Genomic DNA, 27,744 nt, shown 5'->3' with positions numbered 1-27,744 from the left:
CAGGCTCGTGGACGCAGACGGGAAAAATGAGCCTCAGCAGAGGGGCTGACACCTGACACAAAAAGGATTTCCTGTTAGATTCTCTTAAATTGAGTTTTGAACTCTACATAGTGTACTGTGTCCTGACTGCGCCCACTTCGTACCTTCCCAAATGTGCGGGCGCTGCGGGATGGTGGGGCCTGAGCTGGGAGGATGCCCTGGGGAGCTACCGCCGCCCAACACACCAGCCCAAAGCTGAGCGGTTGGACACAACATCGTTTATTTTTCTCGTGAATCTGCAGTCTAGGTGGGATGCGGTGGGGATGGCCTGTCCTTGCTCTCTGCAGCGTCCTCTGAGGTGGTTCCACTGGCAGCTGGAGAGCCCACTGCCCTGGGGCCACACGGGCAGAAGGGAGAGCAGCCGGGGGCGGGCAGGACTCACGTCCTCTTCATGGGCGTCTCGATGGGCAACGCGGGCTTCCTCACGGCATGGCGGCCACGTTCCGAGGGCGTGTACCCCAGAGAGCAGGGCGGATTGTCCCTGTCTAACTTCAGAAGTCTCACCACCCACTACTTATCCAAGCAGTCACAGAGGCCATGGAATTTCAAGGTGGGGACACAGTCCCCGCAGCTCAGCAGAAGGAGTAACAGTTCTGACTTCAAGAAAACAGGTGGGATAGAAGAAATCGCGACAGCCATCTTTGGAATATACATTCTGCCACACTGATACAAATCATAGTAAATTAAGAAGAAAAATTAAATTTGCATTATTTCCAAATCGTATGCTTCAAATTCAAAAGTGCTTTCAAAATCATACTGAAAATTCTTGTAAATATATATTTTTCACCTTCTTCCTTTGTAGTTTCACTTTGTTCATCATATTTCTCCTTCAGGGACATCATTTGTTTCTCCATTTCTTGCTTCGATATTTTTTGCTGAGCATATAGCTCTTTTACTAGTTTTTCCGTTTTTGATTTCTCAGCATAGATTTTCTCCAAGGCCTCTTCCAGACGTCTCTGCTTTTCCGCTATGTCCTCATAGATGGGATCAGAGAAGTGAGCCCCTCCGTTCTCCCGCACCATTGCCTCGATCAGCTGCACCAGCTCCTGCACTTGAGCTTCCTTCTCAGCTTCGTCTAAACTTTCGTTATTGAAGGTGCAATGGCGATTCCCACTCTCCTTGATAATGGTTTGTAGGCGTTCTTCTGACTCTTTTATAAAGTCACTCAGCTTCTGATCCTTCTCCAACATATCTTTGCGAGTGAACAAGACAATCATGTGCTTCATGGCGCGCTCCCCAAAGATGGCCTTGATCAATTCAACTGTACTGTGCTCTTCATCCGTGAAGCGGCCCAGCTGTAGTATGAGGATGATGGCGTGAGGCCCGGGGCAGGAGTACAGGACACACTTAGCGATTTCCTCACAGGTGGTCTCCAGTGACACCTTGGTGTCAAAGAGCCCTGGGGTGTCCACGACAACAAGATCCCTCCCCTTCCAGGCCCGCGATGCTTTCCCACAGCTCTTGGTAACAGACATGGCGCTAATTCTAGAATCAAACTCCTTTTTCCCAAGGATGGTGTTTGCTGTTGCACTTTTCCCACATCCGGTTCTTCCCACCAGAACAATCCTCAGAGCGTTGGCCTGAAGGCCGGCCATGCTGGGTGCAGGTTCCCACAAGGCCCTAAGAAAGGGAAGGAGAGGGGAGGGTCAACTTGGGTAAGTGGAGTCCGTTCCCAACCCTCTTTTTCTCCTTGAGAATTTGTACTAGTCGGTTATTCATACTGACCCCAGGAACAACAGAGAGATGACACAGGTCAATTACGATGGAGGGAATAAAACAGTAGTTTTCCCACAAAGGAGCACCGCCTCCAGGTGCCTTCCCCGGGCAGCGCGCCTGCACCTCACAGCTCTGCTCGCTCGGGGCTCCATGAGCTGCTCCTGATCACACAAAGGAAGGAAGGAAGGGTTTCCACGCTTCCTGTGGATCAAGTGTAATACTGATCCCAAAGGCTAACCGAGATTTCACCAACAAATAAAGCTACAGATGTGTCTCATGTGGAAAGAGGAATACAAAAAATACTAACTAAATGATTAGACACTAAAAAAGTAATACACACAATTAAATGGGATTTAGTTCAGAAATACGAGGATGGTCCAATATGAAAAAACTGGTTGTTACCACACATCCCATTAACAGTTGATGAAGAAACCTACCCAGATGCGGAAAAGACGTTGGACCCGACTAAACACCAACTCATGTTTAAAACGTTTCTTAAAAATAGAATTAATACATATTTCTCTAAAATAAAAAATAATGGTTTATAAAGTGCATTTACACACACAAAAAATAAAATTATTCGGCACGACCAAGAAAGAGAGGAAGGAGGGAGGCGTAGCCCTCCCAGGAGACACGTGATGGGGAGCAGGGCAGAGGCGGGTAAAGGGAAAAAGTGGACACTCTAAGAGCATGATCAATAAAATGCACTTAAAAATGAAAAAACAAAACAAAATGAAACAAAAAGGTGGTGGGATAGACCCCTGGTCATGGCACATACCTCGATTCTGGGTTCGATCCCCAGTTGGAGCACATATAGGAGGCAACCGATGGATGTTTCTCTCTCACACTGATGTGTGTGTGTGTGTGTGTCTGTGTGTGTGTGTGTGTGTGTGTGTGTGTGTGTGTGTGTGTCTCTCTCAAATCAATAAATATACCCTCGGGTGAATTTTTTTTTTTAAGATGGGCAGAGGTCCTGAACAGATACTTCTCCCAAGGAGATATTCAAAGGCCAGCATACAAGTATACATGAAAGATGCTCAGCCTCACCAGCAATGAGAGAAATGCAGAACAAAACCCTGAGGTACGACCTTGCACCTGTGAGAGTAGCTGTTGTCACAGGACAAGTAGTAACAAGTGGTGAATGCGTGGAGGAAAAGAAACCCTCATCCACTGCTGGTGGGAATGTGCACTGGTACAGCCTCTATGCAAAACACTGTGGCAGTTTCTCAAAAATACTTTGATACTAAAATAAGCACGTTAAAGTGGCTCAAAAATGCTGAGACACCTGCCCAAGGTCACCGCGCTGACAGCTGCTGGGCAGAGCGGGCACCCGATTGAACGTGAGCCTGACGCCCGCCTTCCCTCCTGACCGCGGCCCACAGCGGCCTCTGCCGGGCTCCTCCTCGGCCCCGACTCTAAACCCCCACCCGTCAGAGCTGGACGAGGGGCGGGCGGGGAGGGGCGCCCACGCCCTCCAGGGCGGAGGCCTGCCGGGGAGCCGCGCAGGGCAAGAACAGGGGGCTCCTCTGCGCTGCTCCCGCACCTCCGCGCCCTCCTCACCGCGCGCGGCACACGGTGGGGCCCCGGCCTCTCTGTTGAATGACGGACCCTGCGTCCTTGATTCCTCTGCCACCAGGGACGCGGGCCACCCCTGGAGGGGGGGTCGCCACCCGGCCTGGGATCCTGATCTTCGCAGTGGAAAGACGCATTTAGACAGCGTGGTGTCTACATCGCCGTCAGCCCTGAGCACCTGCCCCGGGGACACTGGTTTCCGCTCAGGGGGGAGGAAGGCGCATCATGGTCTGTCACCAGCACACGCCTGAAGGCGCCCCCATCAACATACGAGTCCTGTCATATGAGGCACACGACATTCTGCTGATAACACAGCCCCTTGCCCCCCTTCCTACCCCCCCACCGCCCTCTCACAGCACTCGCATCCCCCCGTGGGGTTGCCGCGGTCCCTGGTCCCTCCTGGGACCAGCACCACCACCCCCGCCCATGCCCGGGCCCTTCTGTCCCCGCAGCTCTGTCCCTCAGGCGCGTCCCCGCCAGGCTCACCTTCTGTGCAACCCGCTGACCAGTGCCTGCTCGTCCCCAGTGAAGCTCCTTCAGTGGCTGCTTCTGCTCTCACTGTGGGGAGGGCGGGATCCGCTCCCCAGGCCACAGACCCAGGAAGCCGAGGCGGGCGGGGCCGGCGCAGGAGCTGTTTGCCTTTAAAGAGACAGAACCAGCGGCCCGTAGCTTGCTGGGTGCTCCAGTTTTGCCAAGTTCAAACCTCGGCTCCACGGGCCGGCTCTTGCGCCAAAACTTCCAAAACTATGTTCAGCATTGTGGGTGATAGCGGTGGATGCGAAAGGCCCGCATCAAATGACCCAAGTCTGGCCTGGAGAGCCAGGCCCAGCGTCTGGTCACTTCCCTGTGCTGTGGGCGGCGGCGGGGACTCTGGGAGAAGGCGGGCGGGCAGGTGACCGGGGCGCCCTCGGGTGCTGCTGGTATTGTAGGAGGCGGGCTGTGAGTCCAGCCTGTCAGGAGGGGCTCACGTTCCTCATTCAGAAATCGACAAGACCCAGCTGCAGAGTCCAAGGAGTCCTCACTATTGGGGGCCAAGGCGCAGAGAGAGGGAGGGGATCTGTAGAAAAGTCTTCTGTGACCGCACAGACTCCGGGCGGTTTCACGTGGTCCCTGCCGGCTTGAGAGTGCGCAGGACCCGCCTAGTAAGACGCTCCCGGGGAGCGGGCGCAACTGTCTCTCCCAACCCCCCCGCCTTCCCCACCCCGGGCCCCGACGGGGCACCTGTCCTAGACCCACCCAGCGGGCGGATGCATCGGGCTCGGGAACAGGTTTCAGAGAGAGGCAGGCTGTCAAAGCTCCCACGGTGGACAAGCTGCTCTAGCTGACCGCGGCGTCTCCGTACAGCATTGAGTTCTTATGTGTTTGGGGGCCCTAGGTTGAGAAATTGGATTGGTCAGTGCCTAAGCTTTCGGGCAGGCAGTGAGAGGACGGGATGTGGCAGGAAGCAGGGGACCGTGGGGGGGCTACCCACGGAGGGAAGCAGCAAGTTCTGGAAGGGGGGGGTTCATGACCATATCATGGGTCCGTAGCATTGGACTCATTGTTGGTGTTAACGGCCGGGGTCACCTTGAACGGCCCAGGGAGTTTCCTGATGTCCTGCAGACACGCAGGCCAGGACCAGCTATGGAAATCACAAGGTCTGGCACAAAAGGAAAAATCCAGGCTGTTTTTTCAAAAAATCATGAAGATTTTCAAGATGCCGTTGACAGAGCACAGACCCCCGTGAGGGGCCCCTAAGCACAGGGCCCTGGGCAGCCGTACAGGGGGCCGCCCTGACCGGGCTGCACGTGTGTGAGCCGGGACCACACCTCCTGCTCAGAGTATCCCCCCACGGCCCCGTCTCTGGTCACCCTCCACGGTCCCCGCTTGAGCCTCGTCCTGCCGGGAGCCGCCTTGCGTCTGCAGGTGTGACGCGCAGGTGCGACGCGCAGGTCCCCAAAGGGAGGGGGGAGGAGGATGAGAGGATCCACAGGAGCTGCAGGGAGAGGACGCGGGTCCGGGACGGGAACGGCCTTGAGGCCAGTGGCCCGGAGGGGCCCTGGACCTTGGCAGCCCCATCCGGTCCACGACATCGGGGGTGGGGGCACCTCCCTCTAGGACACCCGCGATACCTCTCTCCTGACTGTCCACGTGGCCACGCTCCTCGTCCCGGGGGGTCCTGTCCACGTCCAGGTCTGCCGTGACCCTCCTGCCCCCCAGCGGGTCCCCACCCGCAGCTCCTGAAGGTGCTCTGCCCGCTCCCCGGACGCGGCTCCCGCCACACGGTCAGGAGCAAGGACGTGACTGCGGGGAAAGCCACGGCTTCCTTTGCTTCATTCCCTTTCGTTCTTTTTCCCGTTCATTCTTTGCATCACACACACACACACGGATGTATATGAATTTTTCAAAGGTGGGGGTTTTAGAAACATTTCTTTAGATTTTCTCGGGGCCCGCCTCGTGGAGCTCAGGATCTTTTCCGCTGCTGTCATCCAGACAATCCAAAGCTCAGACCCCCCTTGACATCACGGAAAGACCGACAGGAGCTGAAAGGAAGGGCCCCTCCCCCCTGTCCCGACTCTCCCACGAACGAGCGGCCAGCCTGGGTGCGCCCGACGCCCGCGGCCGCCATGACCAAGGACCAGCAGCCTCGCGGCCTGAGGCCAAGGATGCCTCCTCCCGGAGCCCTGCAGGCCAGGCGCCTGCTCATAGGCCCGTGGAGATCACCTGCGGGCATCCTCGGGGCTGGCCTTTCCGCAGGCTCCAGGGGGCGTCCTTCTTGCCTCTCCCGCTTCTAGAAGCTGCCAGAATTCCTTGGCTTCTGACCGCGCCACCCCTGCCTCTGCTGCCGACGCCACAGGGCCTCCTTCCTCCTGTCACCGTCCTGCCTCCGTCCTCTGAGGCCCCTGCGGTTCCGTGCGGGACCCGCTCACAGCACCCAGGACACTCTCCCCATCGCCCTGTCTTGAAGGAACCGCGTCTGCAAAGACCCCTTAGCAATAAGGCGACATTCACCGCTTCTGGGGATGCGGGCGCGGCTTTCTTCGGGGTGGGGGGAGTATGTCACCTACTGCACGTGGGTAAGGGAACCTCTCTGCAGCTCCCATTGTCAAGCATAAAATGAGGTCCTTTCACCGGAGAGCAGACTGAGAGCGGGCAGGGCAGGGGGAGTGGGGGCGTTGGGGCGAGCTCTCGAGGAAAAACTCATGGACACACACAACAGCCTGGTGGTGGCCCCGGGCGGGGGATGGCGGGGCCAGTCAATGGTTCTGGAGGAGGCCCGGCTTGCGGAGGCCGACACACAGTACAGGGTCTCGATGAGGAGTGTGGGGTTGGGCACCTGGTACGTGTTCCATTTTGTTAACCAAAGGCACCCCCAGTAAAGTCAATGAAAAGGACAAAGATACAAAAGAAAAGTAAATAACGTGGAGTATTTATTTCAGTGGGTCGGTGTCCGCACCAGGAAGTGGGTGCTGCTCTAATCATCTGCGCTCCGTGGCCAGAGACCACCGATGGTCTGAAGTGCTTCATTACGCACGACGCATGGCCTGTAACAGCTGGAACAAGGAATGAAGGGACAATTTCCATGTATTTCCCAGCATATACAGCAGAAGAAGTCTTGTTGTTTCTCATAACCCCTCTGTTTCAAAGAAATCAGCGGCAGGACGATTGCCGGTAAACTCCCTTGTGCACAGGAAAGCCTCCGCCCTGCCCCAGCCGCAGCCCTTTCCTGCCCCAGGTCCTGCTCGGCTGTGTGGCTCATCGCGAAGGCTGTGGTCACCACACAGGCCAGGGAGGCTCGGTGACAGGGCCATGCGTCTTATTTGCACCTGCTGTGTGTTCAGAGGGGCGACAGGACACAGGCTGGGCCAGGGGCGCCCTTCCCGCGGACCCCGCCCTAACCTGGGCCCGGGACCCGCTCGGACCCTCCCAGCTGGCGCCGCCCTGAGGACGGGGCGCGGGACTTTCCCGGGCGCCTCCGAACCCGCACCAGGTCCTCGCGCGGAGCAGGCGCCACACCCAGCGCTGCGGCCTGGACGTGAGCCCGCAGCGCGCGCTCTGCTCTGCACCGGGACGGGTGCTGCTGGGCGTGGCTGCCTTTCCCCTGCTGACACTGAAGCTCTCGCAGTTCAGGGTCCATAGCAGCTGAGTGGCCTCTTTGTTTCTGAATGTTCATGGTCCTGAGGCAATGTCACAGGAGCATTAAAGGACGGGGTCTGAGCTGTGCGCCACCGTGAAGGACTCTGGGAATGTAAGGAGACACCAGCATTTCCGCGATCCGCTGCAGGTCCAACGTCTGCATCAGGTGGAAAGCCAGGGACTGCAGGAGAAGATGGCGACCTGGAAGACAATGGCAGCTGTCCCCGAGCTCCCCACTTAGCGACGTCTCATTCCACACCACAACAGAACAACAAGAAGGGGCAGTTAAGCGAGGCCAAATCTCTGCTCTCAGCAGGAAGGAAGGGAGGGGCCTGCGTGCAGCCGCCTTGGGTCTAAAACCGCTCACAGGGTTTCCTCTGGCAGAGGCCACGGCGAGGCGCCCTGCGGACTCCTTGCTGGTGGGACAGTGGTCACTGGTGAATGTCGTTCCATTAAAGTCTCTAAAAGTTGTCCTAAGGCCATATAGCAAGTGCAGAAACGTTAATTTTTTTAACTCTGCTGAATCTTAGTAAGAGGGGTGAGAATGTGCATAGTAGTTGAGCCATGACTTTCTCCTTCCCCAACACACCTTCAGCTCCCCTCGAAGGAGATTCCATTCTGGGCGGATGCGGAGGCCCAGCGGACGCCACCCCTCTGCCCTGGGACCCCAGAGAGCGTGGCGCCTTCCAACAGGGGCAGGCGGGTAGCGGTTCTCATCCCTCCGGCCTGCTCCTCACTCCAGTCTCAGTGGCTATGATGTAAGATAAAGTCAGAGCACATTGTGAGTAGGACTTCAATGAAAACATAAGCTTTGACATTGACCCGTGGCCTTGTTACCAGGACCTCGTACCCTGGTGTTGGTTTGTTCCCGGGGGCTGGCCAGAGGGCTAGCGCGTGAAACCGGATTAAGGCTGAATGCAAAAGTTCAGGCAAATAGAACAATCAAAGTCTGAACCAACAGGAACAAAAAGCCAGATGAAACAGACTTTTCATTTACTCTTTATTGACAGCACGTTATGTGCCAAAAAGATATCAGAAAGGAAATTATAAATATTTGAGATGAATGAAAATGAAAAAGCAACATAACAAAATCTATGAGGAGTACCTAAAACAACACTTAGAGGAAAATGCATAGGTGGAAACATGCATGTAGCTACACTGAATAGACAATAATGAGCTCGAACCAATACCCTACTATTCTGCTTTAAGTAGTGATTGAGGCAGCAACGTATACCTAAGGAATCACAAGAAAAACATAATAAAGACTGGAGTGGAAATTAATGAACTAGAGAATAGAAAAACACTACAGAAAACCAACAAAACTAAAGCTAGGTTCTCCGGAAATACCAACAAATTGACAAATCTTTAGACCGTTTTAGCTAAAAACATAGAGAATTACTAAATCAGGAATAAAAGTGGGGACAGTGTTACCGAGTTTATCAAAATATAACAATTATAAGGACACGTCGCAAACAATTTTATGCCCCCCCAAATTAGAAAGCATAGATGAAATCGAAAAATTCATAAACTAAAATTGACTCAAGAAAAAAAAATAGAACATCTAAATAGACCTATAATACATACAAAGATTAAATTACTAATAAAAATTATTACCTATCAGGAAAAACCCAGGCCCAGATGGGTTCCCTGATGATATATAACTACAGAAATGTATCTGCTATGCATATGGACAGAAAAACCTTCAACAAAATACTAAAAAACTAATCCAGTGCTATTCAAAAAGGCATATACCCTGCGACTAAGGGAAATCTATCCCAGGAGTGCAAAACTGGCTTCACATCCAGAAATCAATTAGTGCAGTAAATCAAAACAACAGAATGAAGAAGAAAAAACACAGGACAATCTCAGTAGATTTAGAAGAAGCACTCGACAGCACTGAACACCCTTTCAAAAAAACAAACAAACACTCAACCCTCTAGCAAGAGACAGGAGCTTCCACAACCTGCGAAAGGCACCTGTAGAAACGCCACCACTGGCGCTGCACTGGGCGAGGACAGACTGAAGCCTCCCCCGCTAAGATCGGGGGGAACACCCAGAGGCCTGCTCTCGTCCGTCCACTCTGTACTCTGTGCGGGAGGGTCTGACGAGGGCAGTCAGGCCCTAAAGTCACTGTTCAAAAATGAGAATGAAGTTTCCAGTAGAAAACTTCACGTCCCCACTCACTCCCTCAGTAGGGAGTGCTCCTGTCTCTTTAAGTTGTCACCTCTGCCCCGCCTCCCAGGGCTTCCTGCCCTCTGAGGCTGAGAGGCAGGACACTCTCCTCCCGCCGCCAAAGAGGAGGAAGAGCCTGCTGCGTGCTCACAACCCGAGGACAGCAGTCGGTCAGGGGCTTCTGGGGCCCAGTCACAGCCTGCAGCCTCCTCTGCAGGAAAGGTGAGCCCAGCCAGGGAGGCAGCCTCAGGGGCAGCGGCTGTGAGGGTGGGGAAGGGCTCAGCGGGGGCAGGGGGCTCGCTGAGTGAGCGCCTGAGGGCCAGGGGGCCAGGGGGCAGCGGGAAGCGGCGCGGGGCCTAGAAGGAGAGACTCAGGACCCCCGAGTCCCACACAGGGCAGGCTCCCAGCAGCAGCTCCGCCGGCCCCCAGGCCCAGGGACCGGCGCTCTCCCAAGGGCCCCCAAACAAGGAGGGAGGGGTGGCTGGCTCTCCTGCAGGGACCGAGGCTCCCTTAGAAGGCGCAGGCTCTCTCCCCACCTGCATAGTCACACAAGCAGACAGGCTTCTGAGCACATGGAAGCCAGTCTGACCTCAGAACAAGGGACAAAGTGACAATTCTGTGGGAACCTGGGCTGAACCACCTAACACAGCCCGCTCTCCTCCGAGTTGTCCACACAGGGTCTTGCAGGAGGAGGCCAACGTCATGACCACGGTCTTCGCCCCTTGACCCACCTCTGCCCTTAGACACTTGCTCCCCAGCCGGAGCTGCCAGGCTATGTGGGCGCGGAGCCGCTGAGCGCCGCCCCCACTGCCAGCAGGACGAGGGGCTGAACCAGGGGGACTGGTCCAGAGACTCGGGCCTCAGGCTGAGCGCCTGGGAAGCACCCGCAGCGGGGAGCGGGGCTGCTGCTGTTCTGAAAGTGCGGGTCTGCGCCCCGGCACCGCTGAGAAGTTGCCTCTCCCAGAATCCCCTGGATAGCGCCCAGAGCCAGGGGGTTCAGGGAGCCCTGGGCGAGGTGAAGAAACCTGCCCTGGGGGTTTCAGACACAGGACCCTGGGTGCTGTCCACCCTTCAAGGACAGCGTGTGTTCTGTGACCCAGGTGTCAGCTCCCTGGGACCGCAGAGAACTTTCTGAATCCCACCGCAGACGCTGCGGGAAGCTCTGAAGGGCCTGCCCTCGGTCCTGGGACTTCCCTGGGCCTTCCCACCTCCATCTTGGACCAGGACGCTTTGCTGCCACTAAATTCCTGGTCTTTGCTCTGAATCTGTGGCTCTTTCTCCCACTCTGGTCTGTTGACACCCACGGGAGTGTGTGGATCCTCCTCCAGGCAGCCGGGAGGCGGCGGTGTGAATGTTAGAGTGGCCTGGGCGGGGGAGGGGGCGGGTTCCTGCAGGAACGCCATCGCCTTTGGGCTGAGGGCCAGGCCAGCCTGTCCTCGAAGTGCTTTGGCCAGAGACGAGGTATTCGGCCCACATTCCCCTTGGCCTTTCCTTAGCAGGTGCCACCAGGAGAGAACGCAGTCCCTGCGGTAACCAGGTGGAATTAGAAGTGGACGATGGACAGGACTCAGACAGCGTTGGGGGAGGGGGGGCGGGGGGGCGGGGGGAGCGCTGGACGGTCACAGTGGTGAGGGCACAGGCGGCTGGAAAGGCCTGGAATCTGCTCTCTGGGGGCAGCCCAGTGACGGGGTCCTGGTCACGAGGCTGGAGAGGACACTGAGGTCACACAGTGCGCTGTGCTCCGGTTTCCGTGATCGTAGAAGGGCCGATTCTATTAAATGTTGCCTGATTGGCTGCAACCATGTGATTGGGAGGAGCCTCAGCCTGGGAGGCGGGGCATCAGGAGCCGGATGGGCGTGGCCCTGGCTCTCCTGGACACAGATCCCAGGAGACACACGTAGACAGGACTAGGATTTGAGTCCGGAGCGCGGAGTCACAGGCTCTCCAGGTCGCCCGGGACCTACATATCTTCTCCAGTTTCCCAAACCCCAAATCCAGTTCTCTTCCGGTTTGTCTCCCGCGCCCACCGCTCTAAGGGCTTCCCTCCCGGAGCCATTGTTTGGGTTCTCAGTTTCCCAAAGCCTCCTGGGAAAACGTAGTAGCCACAGCTTTGGTCCCCGACGCAGAACTACCTGGGAGAAAAGGGCACCTGAAGCTCTGTCCCTGACCTGAGTCACCGTCCCCGTCTCCCCTCGGCCGTGGCATCTGACGGCCCTGAAAAGACCAACCGAGCTCAGCAGACCCTGTCCCAGCACCACCCCGCCCCTGCCCGGGCCCTTCCGGAGTTCGTCCCTCAGCTCCGTTGTTCAGGGGACGCGGGACCCAAGACTGTGTCACGGTGCTGTCCCCAGCTCTTTGGAGGTAGTTACACCTATGTGATGAACCAACTGTGTTTGGGACTCTTTCAGCGGAGCATGGGAGGCCGGAAGAAAGCAAGAGATGAGGAAAGCGCCTACGGTAAGAGCGCGTCTCGCACTGCGAACTCGCCCCCAGGGGTGAGCTCTGGGAGATGAGGTAAATGGGCGAGCTCCAGACCGAGCAGACAGGCCCCAAAGGGCTCCCCGAGGTGTCGGGGCCAAACAGCAGGAGGCCTGAGGCGTGCGCAGCGGCTGCGGCTCTGCCCCTGCCCAGCTGGGGGCACTAACCTCTTAGACTGGCCGGGGCCTCCGTGGCCAAAGTGTGAGATGAGGACACTCAGCCCACTCTGACCTCCACGGAGGAGGGTGCAGAGGGCATCAGCTCGGGCACCAGAGGGGGGATTCATCAGGTAAGAGCCTTAGAGACCCAGGATGCAGGGGAGGGGGGGGAACAGGTGTCTTACTGGTAGGCAACAGGTTTCAGAGGGAGGGGCGGGAGGAGCAGGGAGGAGGAGCGAGAGAAGGAAGAAGGAAGGAAAGAAGGGATCTGATCTCATCCTCCCAACACCCCCAGGAGGAAACGACACCACGCTATTACTCCCCATTTTGCTCTAAGGTTTAATTAGCACCTAGATGAGGGAACTTCCCGGGTGGCACCGCTGGCTTATGGCGGGACTGTGAGTCAATCCCGAGGTGTCTGGGACCCCACACAGCCCGTCACGCCCAGGCCACTGCACCCTCCTGCCCTTCTTCCCTGGGTGGCATCTGGGAGGAGAAGGGCAGAGGCCGCTGAAGCTGCCCAACGGGGACGGCTGTGCTCGGTGGGGACCACCAAGGATAGAGCAGGCGAGGCGGAGCCTGGACTGTAAAGGGGCGTCCTCGAGAGAAATGCCCACCCCGGGGCTGAGCATCTGCAGGGGCACACGGAGAACCTGAGATGACAGGGCAGATGGTGAAGGTCCCCCAGGGTCAAACGGCTCTGACCAACGACCCCAATAACGGTTTGCCTGGAAAAGCAGAGTTGAAACATGGTGGTTCTCCTTTGGTTAAAGGCCTCGGGGGGGGTGGGTGGGGGCAGGTAACCAAGGTACTTAGGTGCTTATGGGTTTGGAAGCTCACAGACCCCTGTCCTCCAGGTTCCAAGGACGCCACGCAGGTCCTGCAGGAGCGCCGGCTGAGGCTGATCCTGGCCGGGAGGTCAGGGACAGGCAAGAGCGCCACTGGGAACAGCATCCTGGGCGAGAGACGCTTCCTCTCCAGGCTGGCAGCCACCTCGGTGACCAGAACCTGCGAGGTGGGGAGCTGCACGTGGGGTCAGTGGCTCGTGGAAGTCATGGACACCCCGGACCTTTTCAGCCCCCGGGTCGCCAAGACAGACCCGGGGTGCAAGGAGCGGACACGCTGCTACCTGCTGTCGGCACCCGGGCCCCACGCGGTGGTCCTGGTGACTCAGCTGGGCCGCTTCACGGCGCAGGACCAGGAGGCCCTGAGGGCACTGAAGAAACTGTTCGGGCGCCGTGTGTTGGCGCGCACCGTGGTGCTGTTCACGCGCAAGGAGGACCTGGCGGGCGGCTCGCTGCAGGAGTACGTGCGTGACACGGACAACCGCGCGCTGCGCCGGCTGGTGGCCAAGTGCGGGGGCCACGTGTGCGCCTTCAACAACAGGGCGGTGGGCGCGGAGCAGGAAGCCCAGGTGCAGGAGCTGCTGCAGATGGTGGAGCGCCTGGTGAGCGACCACTCTGGCAAACACTTCACCAACAAGGTGTATCGCCTGGCGCAGAAGCTGGCCACAAACCCACAGAAGCAGAGTGACAAGGTGACCAAGAAGCTGGCGGGCCGGAAGCAGGGCTTGCTCAGGCGGTTGTTCCCGGCTGCCAGGCAGGGAAGCTGATCGGACCCCGCTGCTGGGCTCCCTGGCCATTCTCTGGCTGGTGTTCGCCAGACACCGGCCTGAGGCCAAGCGGAGGTCCTCAGTGACAGGCTGCAGAGATGAAGTTGACGCGTCGGCTGAGCATCACACGCCTCCCTGGTGTCTGTCCCTCCAGGGTCCGCATGCTTTCTATGTGTCCCTCCCCTGGCAGTGATACATCAAGGGCAAAACGCCGCCAGGGCCTGTCTCCCCGCAGAACGTGCCCGTGTGACCTGGCCCTCTCTGAGCTCCTTTCTTACTTAAGCCACATAACTGTCGCCCCTTTTGCCTGCCTTCTACTGACCTCAGGCTCCTGTCCCCTGTCAGGGAATCAGCCCCCATCTGCCCACGGGGCCACGGGCGGGAACCAACACAGAGACTCAGTCCACGCCCGTTTGTTCCCATTGACCAGGCCCTGAATGAATAAATGCACTGGGCGCTCACGCTGTGTTGTCGGAAGTCAGCCTCTGTAGCTGTCGGTTCCCCTGCCTGATCCCCGCATTGAACGAGGACACTACTCTGTCAGCCCCAGCCCCACCTGCAAAACCACACACGTGCCCAAGTGCAGTGACACGCGTGCGCGCACACATGCACTGGGGGTTGTGCCCGCAGGAAGAGAACACACTGGAGAACTGTCCCTCTGTTGCAGCAGGGACGACCCCCTGTGTCACCCCTCAGTCCCCTTAGCAGCTCGAATGCAGAGGCTTCTACAAGGCCAAGGAAACTAAAACTAGAGACGCGAGTCATGAGGAGCCGCTGAGACCCTGTGAAAATCCACTTCCACGGGGCCCTTGCTCACTGGCTGGCACGCTCACGGGGGAGGGTGTGCTTTTCAACTCGGGGGTAAAGCCTAAAAAATTAAGAGGTCTGGAAACTTCTAATTCAACCTCATGATTAAGGGCGGACAGGCCTCGGTGGGCCGAGCACTGGGGACGCACTGGCGGGCGAAGCGCCAGCCCCTCTGCCCCAGGCGGTCCGGCAGCTCAGCTCCGGGCCCCGGTGGGTGGGCCGGGTCGGCCCCGCTGACCTCTGCACCCGCGCCGCCCCTCTGTCCCCGGAGACTCCCCACCACACCAAACCCAGGCTCCCCCGGTCCTGCCGGGCGCCCACAGCGCCCTGGGCCGGTGCCTTCGCAGACAGAGTCCCAGGTCACTGATGCCCTCGGGTCACTGAAGAGACACGCCAAAGCGGGGGATAACCGGCCACGGCGGAGCAGGTAGGGGCGCGAGAGGCCCGCAGCCCCGCCTGGACCCACTGCGGACACGAACCGGGGACCCAGCGCCGAGGCCGACACGCGGCACTTCCGCTGTCAAGGTCCCTTTGCACCCAGGCTTGCGCGCAGGTCCCCGCGGGGCCCTGAGGCGCAGTCTTGGTTTTGGTCTTGTCCACTTTTCAATACCCTTTTCCAAGGACCGAACAGGAAAAGTCTGCCATTGTCACGTTGCTGAAAGAGGAGGAGGCCACCGGGAAACAAAGGAGAAAGAAAGAAAAGCAGAGTCCGGTGCGAGCAATGTGACGTTTGATTCTTGGCCTAAGGTCAGAGGGATGGAGCCCAGAGATCCCCAGGGACAGCAGCTGAGCCGCTGGGAGTGCGGGGAGGAGCCCCGGGGGCCCCAGGAGCAGACACGCCCATCGCAGCTGCAGCCAGGACCCCTCAGGGAGGGGCGTGGGTTTGCTGTCTGTGCCCAGGGAGAGGACAGGGATTGGCGGGCAGATCAAACACACGACCCAAGCAAAAGCTGCTCAGAGAAACATCCTTTCAAATATCATGGCAGAAACAGGCTCAACATTAAAGGATGGAGAAGGTAAATGGTGCAACTATTAATCATGCAAAAGGAAGAAGGAATGGCTATACTCGTAGCAAATAAATCAGACTTCAGAACAAAGGAAACTACCAGATGCAGAAAGGAACATTGTCGAGTGATAAAAAGGTCACTCCACCCGGAAGACAAAGCAATCCTACATGTCTTCTCCAACAACAGAGAGGCAAAACCTCCGCGCAGAAGCTGACGAGCGAAAGGAGAATTAGGCAATTCCAGACCATGGTTAGAGACTCCCCCCCCCCCGACTCCCCCAGCCACCAAGGGAAGAGCTACAGAGAAAATGACCCGGGACCGGGAAGGCCGCCCTGACACCTCCCATCAACGGGGCTAATGGACATTTGTAGAAGTTGAAATTTACAGAAGACACGTATTTTCAGGTGCACATGGACCATATGCCACGCTAGGCCCCGTTCTGAGCTTTAACACAAATCTTACCCAATTTAAAAGAACTGAAATGGAGAGGAATCCGCCCTCGGGCCACAGCGGCGTGTAGCGCGAGCTCAGGAATGGAAAACAGCAGGTGCCGCTCCTCCACTGCCCGTCCGTGGCCGGCAGAGCCGGGACTCCCTGCACCGTCCTCGCAACCGGAGAAAGGCCTGTGGACGGCCCTTCAAGGTCAAAGCCTAAGTCTGAAAAGGGACTTTCCTGGGCCTGGAAGTCACTCATGGCACTGTCACTGAAGGAACAGTACGGGGCAAAGGGACAGTCTCCCTTTCATTCTACTCATTGGTGAAACCAGTCTCTCTGTTGAGGAGAAGAGGAGAAAATGTCCCCCACCACATGTAGGTCCCCTGGCCCAACACCCCTCACTCCTTTCACTCTTAGAGGACAGATGGCCTTGCTCATGTGGGGACAGCGGCAGTCTCTGCTCTCCCTTGGCAGAATATTAGCAAACTGAACTCTCCAGGACAATAAGAGGGCCACACGCCACAGGCAGGTGCACGTAAGTCGGTGCACCTCCTCTCATTGCAGGGAATGTGTACCTTCCTGTGGTGGATGCCGTCGTTAGGTAGGACCAGGGTCTCAAGGTCTGGGAGGCTCTTCCTAAATGTGTTCCATTCTTTTTTAATTGATTACTGGAGAGGGATTTGTTGTTTCACTTATTTACGTAGTCATTGGTTAGTCCTTGTATGTGTGCTGAGCCGGAATCAAACCCGCAACCTGGGCCCATCAGGACAACACGCTAACCTGCTGAGCTGCCCGGCCAGGGCGAAATGCGTTCTTCTACACGGTGAGCTGAAGCGCAGGGCTTTGCAGGCGCAGCCGTCAGCAGGACGGCCACGCAACCCCACGCCACCCCACAGCCTCCCCGTGGGGAGAAGAGCTTTGGATGTGAGACCCCATCTCCTTTACTTGCTGCAAGTAAATAAAATGGCCTTGTGACAACCAGGCCTCGTCCTTGAACAGAACACCCCAAGCGGTGAACCCCTTCAGTGTAGACATCGTGAGACTCTAGCCACAAAAGTGTCAAGGCCAAGGGGACGTGCCGGGATACAGGATGTAAGAGCTACCGGTGGGTTCGTAGAGGCTAGGACAGGGGTCACAGAGGGATCGGTGGCTTGTGGACAAGAGACATTTGTCTTTCACGCCCTGGAGGGTGGAGCCCAGGGGCAGGTCGCCCTCAACGGTGGGTCCAGGGAGGGCTCTCCTGGGGCTGCAGAGGGACAGCTTCCCGCTGGGTCCCCAGGGGCAGGAGGGAGAGCCGGCGCCCCGGGGCCCTTTATATGGCACGGAGCTCCCTCAAGGGGCCGTCCAAGGGCACCACCCTCTTGGCATCAGGTTTCAACGCCTGGGTTTGAGGGACAGCAACCCTCAGACCACAGCAGACACCGGCCCACCCTCACGCCTTCGGGTTCTCGCAGAGGGTGGGCGTCTCCACGGTGACCCCTGTAGAATCATGACCTACCTCTCCCTTCTTTAAACAGTATTTCTGTAAATAATGGCCCGTTTGCTTAAGCACTCTAGAAACTGACTCCAAAAGAAGCGACATTGACCTTCCGACATTCCAGCTTCCAGAGACCGGCTGACCCTCAGCCGGTGACCGGCAGCGAAGGTGCTGGCGGGCACGTAGCCCCTGCCCAGAGGACGCTCAGCCGCTCCTTTGTTCTGTTTCCTTTCCCCTCCTTCCCGTCCTCACTGGAACCCCTGCCCACGTCCAGTTGGTCGGATGGTCTTTGAGACAAGAACCACCCCCTTCCCAGGCCGCCTGACTTTGAATAAACCATGCTTCCTTACGCAGCCCCTGTCCCCCGAGCGCCGCTTTCGAAGCTGCAGGCCGCTGGGCCCGAGCTCCGTGTTGGGTTTTTACAGTCACGCATGAAAGAGCGTGCGACCTGCCCTCGGCCCCAGGGCCCCACGTGCTGTTACTGGTGACCCAGCTGGGCCGCCTCACCACGGTGACAATGCCAACACGATGGCAATGAGGAGGGCGAAGGAGGTCTTTGGGGCACGAGCCCTGAGACACGCGGTGGTCCCCTTCACCCACAAGGAGGACTCGGGGGGCGAGTCCTTGGGTGGGTCCATAGCCCATGTGGACAACCTCAGCCTGCGGGGCCTGGTCCAGGGGTGCGGGGGCCGGTACTGTGGCTTCAACAACCGGGCCACCGGGGAGGAGCAGAGGGCGCAGCTGGCAGAGCTGATGGCTGTGGTCGAGAGCCTGGAGTGGGAGCCCCAGGGTGGCGCCTTCTACAGCCGCAGCCTCTTCTCCCTGCCCTGGGGCTCCGCGAGGGCATGGTGGCGCCCGCGGAGAAGAGCAGAGGCGCCACCTGGCCCAGGTGCACTGTGTTTTTGTATGTGCTATGCTGGCGTGTGTTGTGTCTTTGAATATTTGGGAGTATATGGGTCTGTTATGGTTGTGAGCGTTTTGTGTGAGTGGTCTGTGGCGTGTTTGGGCTGTGGTTGTGGGTATGCCTGAGTGTTTGTGTATGTCTCTGCTGGGGGTGTGTATGTTTGTGAGCGTGTGTGTTGTGAGTACATTGCGTGAGTGCTCTGTGGCGTGTTTGGGGTGCGTGTTACATTTGTGGTGTGCGTGTGCGCTGTGTCTGTGTGTGTGTCTGTGGTCCGTGGTCCGTGGTCCATTACAAGGCACGGTGGCTAAGGGGGCAGAAGGACGCCGTGTGCTTCCTGTCCTGCCCCAAACGCCCGCAGCGTTGCGGGGAAGAGGCTCCGTGAGTTTCACTTTCCTCCTGACAAACAACGGGGGCCGCGCCTGCTCCGTGTCCCCGATGGAGACACACTGGGCGGGGGCAGAGGCGGGAGGCACCGTGCAGGGCAGGTGTGCGGGGGCCCCGGGGGACAGACACCCCCTGACTGTGACTGTCCCCCCGTGTCCTGCGTGCCCCAGCAGGCAGTCCCGTCCCCAGCCCGCAGGGGAGCCGGAGCAGAGACAGCGGGACGGGCTGCGGAACGGGGAGCCCCGTCAGCCCGTGGGGCAGAGCGGGTGACGGCAGGGCGCAGTGCTCTCTCCCCCGGAGGGTGACGGACGGCACTTCCTGCTGGGGTGACGGGGCCCCCTGCAAACACGGGGACGCGCCCTAGAAAATGTCATAAAATGGGCCGGTCACCTGTAGGGACCACAGGGACATCCCGTCGAGGCGCGGCTTTCGCACCCACGGGGCCTCTGAGGCCCAGGCGGCGAGACGTCGCTGACAGGTGGCCATGGAGACGGGCAGTGGGGTCCCCGGCTCCCGCAGGGCTGTCCTCGCATCATGAGGCTCCTGTGCCAGGGCTCCGGGCCTCCTCACCACAGCACCCGGCCGCCCGCCCGCCTCCGAGCCCCGTGACGCCCGCACGGCCAGGCCGCCCTCCGGGACCATCCTGGCCCCAGGCCCGGCCCGCCCGCAGCCGGCCCCTCAGCACAGCCTCCTGCGCACGCCCCCCGCCCCCCCCCCCCACTGCGCACCCTCCGGCCACCGTCTTCCCACGGCTCCTGGGACACAGGGTCTGCCTGCTCCTGCTCCTCCTCAGACGACAGCCCCAGGACCCAGGGTCCCTCCTGATGCCATCGTTCCTCAGGCAGCAGGCCAGCGGCTCCATGAAATCGCTTGGACTCATGATGGGGACCCCAGACAAAGGGAAAGAGAGAGAGAGAAACGGGATCCCTGGAGGGGGCACAGAGCACGCCAGACCTCCCTCCCCTCTCCTCATTCAGTCCCTCCCCCGCCCCAAAGCAAGGCAGACACCGCCTGTGCGCGGGTGAAAGGCAAGGTCAGCTGCTCCTGAAACGCAGGTGCAACTCAGTCAGCCGTGTTCTTTCTCCAGGTAGAGGAAGGAGAATACGAGCTGATTGTCCAGGGCCGCCATCCCAGCATCCGACCCAGGACGTGGCGTTGCAGTGTACGTGACCCTGAGCGAGGTGCGGACAGGGACGTGGGGTGCAGGGGCGCGCGTGGAGAGGCAGCAGAGCGCAACCAGTCAGAGCTTCACCCCGCAGAGGGCCCTTGGACGGGGCCTTCCTTACCCCCCGAAAAAGAGGGAAAGACCCCAACTGGCACAGCGGGGGAAAGGGCGCGAGAGGCGGCACCAGCCGCGCCCTCCAGAAGGGGAGTGTGACAAGACGGCTCCCCTCGGCGGGGGCTTGCAAGCCAGCGAGCCCACGGTGGGGGCGGCGCGGGGCTGGCTCGGGTTGGGGCGCGGAGGGTCAGCAGGGCCGCCCCGCACCATGGAAGGCACGGCTGCCTCAGAGCGAGCGGGGCTGGCCCCCCCCAGGGCTCCCCCCGCAAGCTACTGCGTCGGGGCCGCGCTCACGAGTCAGGGGGGCGGCCTCCTCATCTCACCGGGGAGCCAGAGCTCGGGCGCTGGCCATGCATCCGTTTCCTGGCCAGAAGAAATATTTGTGATTCATTGTGTGTTTGACCACAAGTGATTGTTTTTACTCCATGAACCTCAGCGGCCCGAGTCACTGGGAGAAAGCCCTGTTAATAGCCTGCGTGGGAAATGCACCCATACGAGAGCTGACACCTGCAGAATGAGTTACAGGGAAGGGACGTCTGAAAAAATGCAGGAAATATAGACAGATTTTAATATTTAATGAAAGATTTTAAACAGACATCCAACAACCAGAAAAACAGCAGACACTATTGCCATAATGATGCCCGAAGACCCTTTCTCAACCTCTTCCCTGGCATTTTGCAGCCTTACAACAGAGCACCTCTCCCTGTCTGCCAGCTCCCTCTCCATCTCTGCCCTCCTTCTTTCCCGCTCCAGACTGTCCCGCTGGTTTCTGATTTTCTCCTCATACTGCTCTCTTATCTGCCTCCTCTCCCTCTCCAGCTCAGCCCCGATTTGCTTTTGTATCACTTGGATCCGTTTCTGAATCTCCTCCTCTGCCCTCCCGTACATCTCGTTGGTGTAGAACCCTCCCTCGTTCTCCCTCACAAGGCGCTGGACCAGGTCCAGCAGCTGAGCCCTCTGGGCCTCCTGCTCGGCCCCTGTCGCCTTGTTGTTGAACGCACAGTGACGACCCCTGAACTGCTGCATCAGGTCTTGAATGAATTCTGGAGCCCCGTCTAAGAAATCACAGAACTCCATGCTGCCCAGGTCATCCTTCCGCGTGAAGAGGAGAATCATGTGTCTCCTCGCTGTGGGACCAAACATCCTCAGCAACTTCTCTGCAGCCTCTTGCTCTTCCTTTGTGTACCGGGCCACCGGGAACACCAGGAGCAGAGCGTGAGGCCCGGGGGACGTCAGGAGGATGCAGCGAGCGATCTCCTTTTGCGTGTCAGCATCCGGCACCTCGGTGTCGAAAAGGCCTGGCGTGTCCACGACCACGATTTCTCTCCCGTTCCACGTGCTGCTCCCTTTCTCACAGACCTTGGTGACGGATTTTGCTGCGATGCCGGAACGAAACACGTCCTTTCCAAGGATGCTGTTCCCTATGGCACTTTTTCCGGCTCCAGTCTTTCCCACCAAGACTAGTCTCAGTTGTGACTCTCCGAGGTCCTGGTTTCCAGGCCCTGGGACATCAGGAAACAAAAGCCACAGGGTCAGGATTGATTTCCAGCATGTCCCCCGCCGGCTCCCACCTACCAGTGTCATCTGTGCTGCCTGCCAGGGTCCTCTCCCGTGAGCGACCTCTACACCCACAGGGGCACGGAGGGGGCCCTGGGCCGGGCGCTCCTGCTGCAGGATGTGGGGGGCACTGGGCATGTCCTCCAAGTCCCTTGGGCTGCTCACTGTGACCTTAGCCAGCTCAGGGCGTCGGAGGAGGGCGCCAAACGGTGTAAGCGAGAGCTCTGAGCCGCTGCAGTTGCTGTCTCTCCTAAGCCAGAGCAGGAAGTGACACAAAAGCTGTCTGTGGGACAGCACAGTGGGAGAGCCCTCACCCCCTCTTTATATTCACCAGGGAACTTTTCTTCTTCCCTTGAAGAAGCCAGGGAGGCGGAGGACTCAGGCCATCCCACCTTGCAGGGGCGAGCAGGGCGCGTGGGCAAAAAGACAGAGTGTCCCTTTGTATGTCACGTGTGCAGCCATCCCCTCAGGGACTGTCACTCACAAAAGCACAAAGTGCCTTCCTTTTAAAGTTACAACTTTGCATAGAAATCTAATGAAGTTTTATATTTAAAATTAATATGTTGAAGACTTACAGACGGAAAGTATTAACATTTCTCAAGAGTTGCTGTGAAGTCCCTCGAAACCTAAATAATAATAATAATAATAATAATAATAATAATAATACCTCATTCGCATTAGCATCTGTACAGTTACACTTTCTTAGTCTCACTTGGTTCAGTCTCCCTACTTCCTAGGAAACCTGTGGTTAATAACAGAACAGCATCACCTACCAACTGAACCATGTTTTCAAAGAACTGTGTCTTAAGTTAAACACCGAATCATCGATGTAGCTCTTTCCCTATTTCTGTTTAGTAACTCTGCATCTTTCTATAATGCGTCTTGCGGTGGAGGCTGCGGGGTTTGGTGAGTGCAGCCCGGGACCAGGAACGACAGCTGAGGGCCTGAGTCTCCGAGAAGGGAGCCCCCGCCGGCCCCAGCGTGAGACCGAGGCCTGGGCTCGACCCTGTGCTCCAGCCGTCGTCTCTGCTCAGGGTCCATGCCCACGGGCCACACCCGTCATATTAGACGCGAGTGGCATTTCCCTCTCAGAGACGTCATCGCCGTCACCCAGGTCCTCAGACCAAACAGCGGGCAGTCTCCCTTGATCCCTCCCTTTCCTTCATTTTCCAGATCCAACCCACCGGCACGTTCTCCTGCCTCCGTCCACAGTCTGACCGCTTCTCTCCATAGTGAAGACCCTCACACCAGCCCAGGCTACATCACCACCCGGGTCGCAGCCGTCTCCTGACTGGCTGCTCTATTTCCAGTGTGCCCCTTTCTGCCTATTCTATACCTGGAATGATTTTTAAAACATCCATCAGCAGAAGATATTTTGCAGAACCCCCATCTCTGGCTTCCACAAGATCAGTACTTACTCCCCATCTTCCACACACTTTAGGGGAAGCTGTTGCTCATCCAGGGAGTAGCAACACCACCCCTAAGGCCAAGTTTCCCACATTTGATGAACCAGGACCCTGGGACGAGAGACGTGAGTTTCCAGAAGCTGAGAACACGGGACACAGGACGGCCGCCACTAAGGGGAATGTGGGTGGGAGTTCAGATCATGGTGCCGCGAGCGTCACAGTGGACGACTCCACCTCAGGACATCCTGAGGGCATCAGTGGTCACCGCACAGGGAGTAGGGAAATCGTGGGAGGTGGAACAAAAAGGCACCAAGGCCAGCTCCACACAGCAGCAGTGTGCCAATGCTGAGAGCACCTGGTGATCTGTGTGACAGATTCCAGCTCTGGCCATGGGCTGTCCCCATCTGGGACATGCCCTCTTTGGGATGTGGACCTGCAGCTCCACCCATGAATGCTTCGTCCGTTCTCCCCCGCCCCTCTTGAATCCGGGTGCGCCGTGTGACTTGTCCTGGACAAGAGGGCAGGAGAAGCGTGATGCCAGCGTGGACTCTCAAAGTGCAGACGCACGGGGCTTGCTGCCTCCTGCTCTGCAGAGCCCTGCCGCTGCCCTGTGAGGAGGCTGGACTCGTCTGCGTGGTGAGGAGGGACACAGGCCCACTTATCCCTGTCACCTTGGCCTGCCCGAGGGCCTGCTGACTACCAGACACGGCCATGGGGCTATCCAACTCCAAATTATCCACTTGTTGGATCTTGAGAGCATCGTGCTAGACGAAGTCAGTCACATGAAAGACGGGCAACAGCTGTATGATTTCACTCCCATGTGGGATATAAAATACGGAGCCACAAGTTACAACACAAGATAAACTCAAGACACACACAACAGTATGGTGGTTATCAGAAGGAAAGGGATGTGGGGGGAGGCGGAACAGGGTAAAGGGGGTCCAATGTGTGATGATCGAAGGAGACAAGGCTTTGGGGGGTGAGCACACAATGCAATACACGGATGATGGATTACAGAATTATGCACCTGACACTTCCATAATGTTATTAACCAATGGCAGCCCAAGACATTTAATCTTCAAAAAGATCACCCAGTTGTGCACCGGGCCACTGGCTTGCCACCGGGAGCGTGCGCGACTCTGGTGAGATGGGCCCCGCTGGCCCAGACCCAAGAACTGCCAGCGCAGTGACTGCTGTTTCTAGGCCTCTACGTGGTGGAGTGGTTTGCCAAACCAGCCAGAGCTCAAATGATCCAGTCGCTTTCGATACATCGGAAAGTGAAGGGGGTTATGTGGGAAATGCAGGGAGCCACTCAGGGGAATTTGGCGGTTATCGTGCGGCCACCTGGAGCAGGGACACTAGGGACCTGAATAAAAATTACTCTCACGTTCCTCCTTCCCGACCACCTCTGGGGCCCAAAGGGGGCAGAGAAACACCCAGAGAGGCCACCGCGGGACCCCCGGGTGTGTGCTCAGTTTAGGAAGTAGGAGACCAGACACGTCGTCCAGCCTGGGTCAGTCAGGACACCGTGACGTCTCCTCCTCTTAGCGGTGATGCTGCGTCAGGAGGGGACAGGGTGGAGGGTCGAGGGAAAAGGAAGAGCCGAGTCCGTGGAGGGAAGAGGAGCAATGGGGTTGGAGACATTGGATCTTGCTCAGATGGGGGCTCGCAGACAGGACACGGGAACCCCCCGCCCGCCCCCACCAGCCGGGCCTGGGGAGCCGAGCCCCTCTCACCGTGGCGGGTCCTGGGTTCGCTGACACGCGTGCTGGGCACTGGAGCTGCCATTGGCGCGTGAGCTCCTGTGGGCGAGAAGCAGAGCTCCCGTGAGGGGACGGGAGAGTGACCGGCACCCGACCCTGGCGCGGCCGCAGCGTCTTCCTCCCACAGACCCGCTGCTGCCGGATGCCCCGCCCTCGTCCCGGCTCTTGAGCTCCGCCCCCTCGTCAGTCTCCTCTCCGAGTTTGCGCTTCCTCTGCACAAACACACAGGCTGCACGTGCTGTCTCAGCTCTGCTTCCCGGCGCCCTTCCCCACCCCCTCGTCCCTCGTCGCTCTGCCCGCCATCTGGACGTTCCCCGAGGCCCAGACCCTCCGCGGAGCTCTGACCCGCGGAGTCCCACTCAGCCTCCCCACTGGGCCAGTTCATGGGCGCCTCGCAGAGAACCGGCCACAGGAAACCCTCGACCTCTCTGTGCCCAGCCCGTCCTGCCTCCAGGTGACGGGACGATCTGCCCGCGTTCAGCGGACGGCCTCAGCCCCGGCCTCAGCCCGCGCTCCCGCGGGCGGAGCCACGGCGCCGCCTGCGCGCGGCTCCCTCACTTTTGCTCCTCCGTCCCAGGGGCTCTACCTCCAAGTCAGGCAAACGCGTCCCTTCTCCCGCCTGCGGATGCATCCAGGCCCCTGGGGTTGGTTCCCTGTCAAGGACCCTAACCGATCCTCCCGTCCTCCGTCCCTCTTCACGTCTACAATCCGAGACTTTTTAAACTAAACCTTGATTGGTTTTCTCCAGCGCCCCCAACGCCCCCAGCACCGCCCCGCCCGACAGTGCAGCTGTGCTGAGGTCCCCCCGTGTTGGCCCTCACGGCGCCCCGGGGTCCTGTGGAGCACGGGTCCCGGTCGGGAGCTCTGTGCCTGCTCTGTGGTCTGCCCCGTTGGGGTGAGAGCTTTGGGGCGGAGGTAGGGCCCTCTGGGTCTTGTATTCCCTTGTTACCCGGGACAAGCACAACCCTGGACACAGGGCTGTTCACAATCCACATTTGTTAAGTACATAAATTCATCACCCCCCTCTGATTGTTGCTTCCTCTCCGACCTTCATGTCTAGCCCACATCTGGGGGAAAGGTCACCCTTTCCTCGCTCCTCGGTGCTCACGGTCCCAGAGGCAGGTGCAGCCCTGTGATTATGTTGTCCCCTCGCTGCCTGCACGCGTGTGGCGATGGGGAGAGCCGTGCCCAGAGCCCGCGGTGCAGGGGACCTGGCCTGGGACGGGCTGCGAATGCGAGTTGGGAAGGGCCGGCCCCTCTGAGAGGAAGCCGTCAGCCACACCCTGGAACCTCTGTCACAAAGACAGATGCTGCTTTTGAAGGAACACTTACCTCTTTATCCCGTAAGCCAGGGAGTACAAAGCCCCTTCTTGTAAATTGAGAAGGGAAATCCCAGAATTTTGACAGGTCAGCTTTGGCCACAAGGTCGCTGGTGGTTGTGGCCGTGGGGGCCGAGCGTCTGACCCTTCCCGGGGCTCCCCGCCCACCAGCTGCCCTCAGAGCCGACTCCACCGCCCGCCCAGCTCAGCCCCAGACAGTCTCACATTTATTCCTACGCTCTGTACGTGCTGCAAGGGTCATTTCTTTGTACAAATACCCTCTGAGCAGCACTCCTGTAACAGGTGGGAGTTTGTACCGCTCAGCCTGCTGAACAGCTTAGAGCCCGAATCAATCAGCAGACACAGGAAACTGAAAGCAACAAGAAATCTGTCGAAAATCAGTCAGCAGAGAGAGGAAACCGAAAGCAATGAAAAATCTCCGCTGAGAGCACGTTGGCCAGGGGGCTTAGCACCGACCCAGGGCAGGGGTCCCCACTGCTCCCAACCCCACACTTTCCTGCCCCTCCCCCCAACACACGCACAATCACCCTCATACCTTTAGCTGGAAAGCCTGTGTCCTGTTCGGGTCTCTGGTTTGAAGGCTCAGTGAGGACTTGAGGAAGAGGAGGAGAGAGGAAGGGAGGGGAGGAGCTGTGCACGCTGGCTGGCGTAAGAGGCCTCTGCCCAGGAAGGCACGCGTTAAAACTGACCGAGAGCCCTGGCCGGGGCTGCTCAGTTGGTCAGAATGCTGTGCCGTACACCAAATGTTTGCAGGTTCAGTTCCTGGGGAGGGCACATACCTAGACTGCGGCTTCCGTCCCTGGTTGGGGCCCACACACCAAGCCACCAATCGATGTTTCTCTCACGTGGATGTCGACCTACATCTTGTTCTCTCTCTCCCTCCCTCCCTCTCTCTCTCATAAATCGACAGAAATATCGCCTTGGGTGATGAAATAAATCGGTAGGTAGATAAATAAATAAATGGAACGAGAGACCAAAAGCTTCCCAAGCAAGGAAAGATCAAGGAGTTCATCGCCGCCTAACATGAGTTACAAGAAATATTACAGGGACTTATTTAAGAAGAGGAAATAATCGTAAGGAAGTAACACGTATAAATACTAACGTGGCAATAAACAGCTACTCATCAATAATCCATTTCAATGTGAATGGACTAAATGCGCCGATCTTAAGACCTAAGGTTGCTGAATGGATAAGAAAACAAGACCCATATACATGCTGTCTACAAGAGATCCCCTTCAGGACAATCAAGATGGCAGAGGAGTGAATGGGAGTCACACTGACCTCCTCCCAGAACCAATCCGGAATTACAACTAAACTGTGGAGAAGTCACCTGGAACAAACAACGGAACAATAGCAAAAGAGGAGCCTTGTAACCTTGGACAGACAGAAGAATGAGGTTTACCACAACCTAAGCGGTAAGGAGTGTGGCAGAGACTCGAGAAGGCAGGTGGGTCGCCTACAGGTGGCAGCGCCAGAAGGTAATTGAAACAGCCCGTCGGAGTCCCCTGACAGGGCTGGGGTC

General features: G+C 58.0%; 3 protein-coding genes across 4 annotated transcripts; 1 reads left to right on the top strand and 2 right to left on the bottom strand.

The window, feature by feature from the left end:
- Positions 1-291: 291 nt before the first annotated feature.
- LOC129086776 (GTPase IMAP family member 7-like) lies at positions 292-1,655 on the bottom strand. The gene has a single exon (XM_054593480.1). The coding sequence runs from the start codon at positions 1,632-1,634 to the stop codon at positions 747-749; it is 888 nt and encodes a 295-aa protein (XP_054449455.1). The 5' UTR covers positions 1,635-1,655; the 3' UTR covers positions 292-746.
- An 8,087-nt stretch (positions 1,656-9,742) lies between these two features.
- LOC129086765 (GTPase IMAP family member 1-like) lies at positions 9,743-14,485 on the top strand. Of its 2 annotated transcripts, XM_054593460.1 has the most exons (3): positions 9,743-9,837; positions 12,024-12,072; positions 13,109-14,485. In XM_054593460.1, exons 2-3 carry the CDS (start codon positions 12,030-12,032, stop codon positions 13,861-13,863), a joined length of 798 nt encoding a protein of 265 aa, XP_054449435.1. In that variant the 5' UTR covers positions 9,743-9,837; positions 12,024-12,029; the 3' UTR covers positions 13,864-14,485. The 2 variants fall into 2 exon arrangements, with proteins under 2 accessions (XP_054449435.1, XP_054449434.1); XM_054593459.1 differs by lacking the exon at positions 9,743-9,837 and having other exon boundaries at positions 11,994-12,072.
- A 6,244-nt stretch (positions 14,486-20,729) lies between these two features.
- Positions 20,730-26,833, bottom strand: LOC129086747 (GTPase IMAP family member 4-like). Its single transcript, XM_054593432.1, has 3 exons — positions 26,758-26,833; positions 24,856-24,921; positions 20,730-21,658 (listed from the first exon to the last, which is right to left on the bottom strand). The coding sequence occupies exons 2-3, from the start codon at positions 24,905-24,907 to the stop codon at positions 20,730-20,732; spliced, it is 981 nt and encodes a 326-aa protein (XP_054449407.1). The 5' UTR covers positions 24,908-24,921; positions 26,758-26,833.
- Positions 26,834-27,744: the final 911 nt, after the last annotated feature.

This window comes from Pteronotus mesoamericanus, unplaced genomic scaffold (assembly GCF_021234165.1).
Source record: "Pteronotus mesoamericanus isolate MK-2021 breed Mesoamerican mustached bat unplaced genomic scaffold, CSHL_Meso_final scaffold_409, whole genome shotgun sequence".
In the NCBI taxonomy this organism is placed as follows: Eukaryota; Metazoa; Chordata; class Mammalia; order Chiroptera; family Mormoopidae; genus Pteronotus; species Pteronotus mesoamericanus.
The sequence above is the reverse complement of the archived record's forward strand: the minus strand, read 5'-3'. Positions and strand labels throughout refer to the sequence as shown.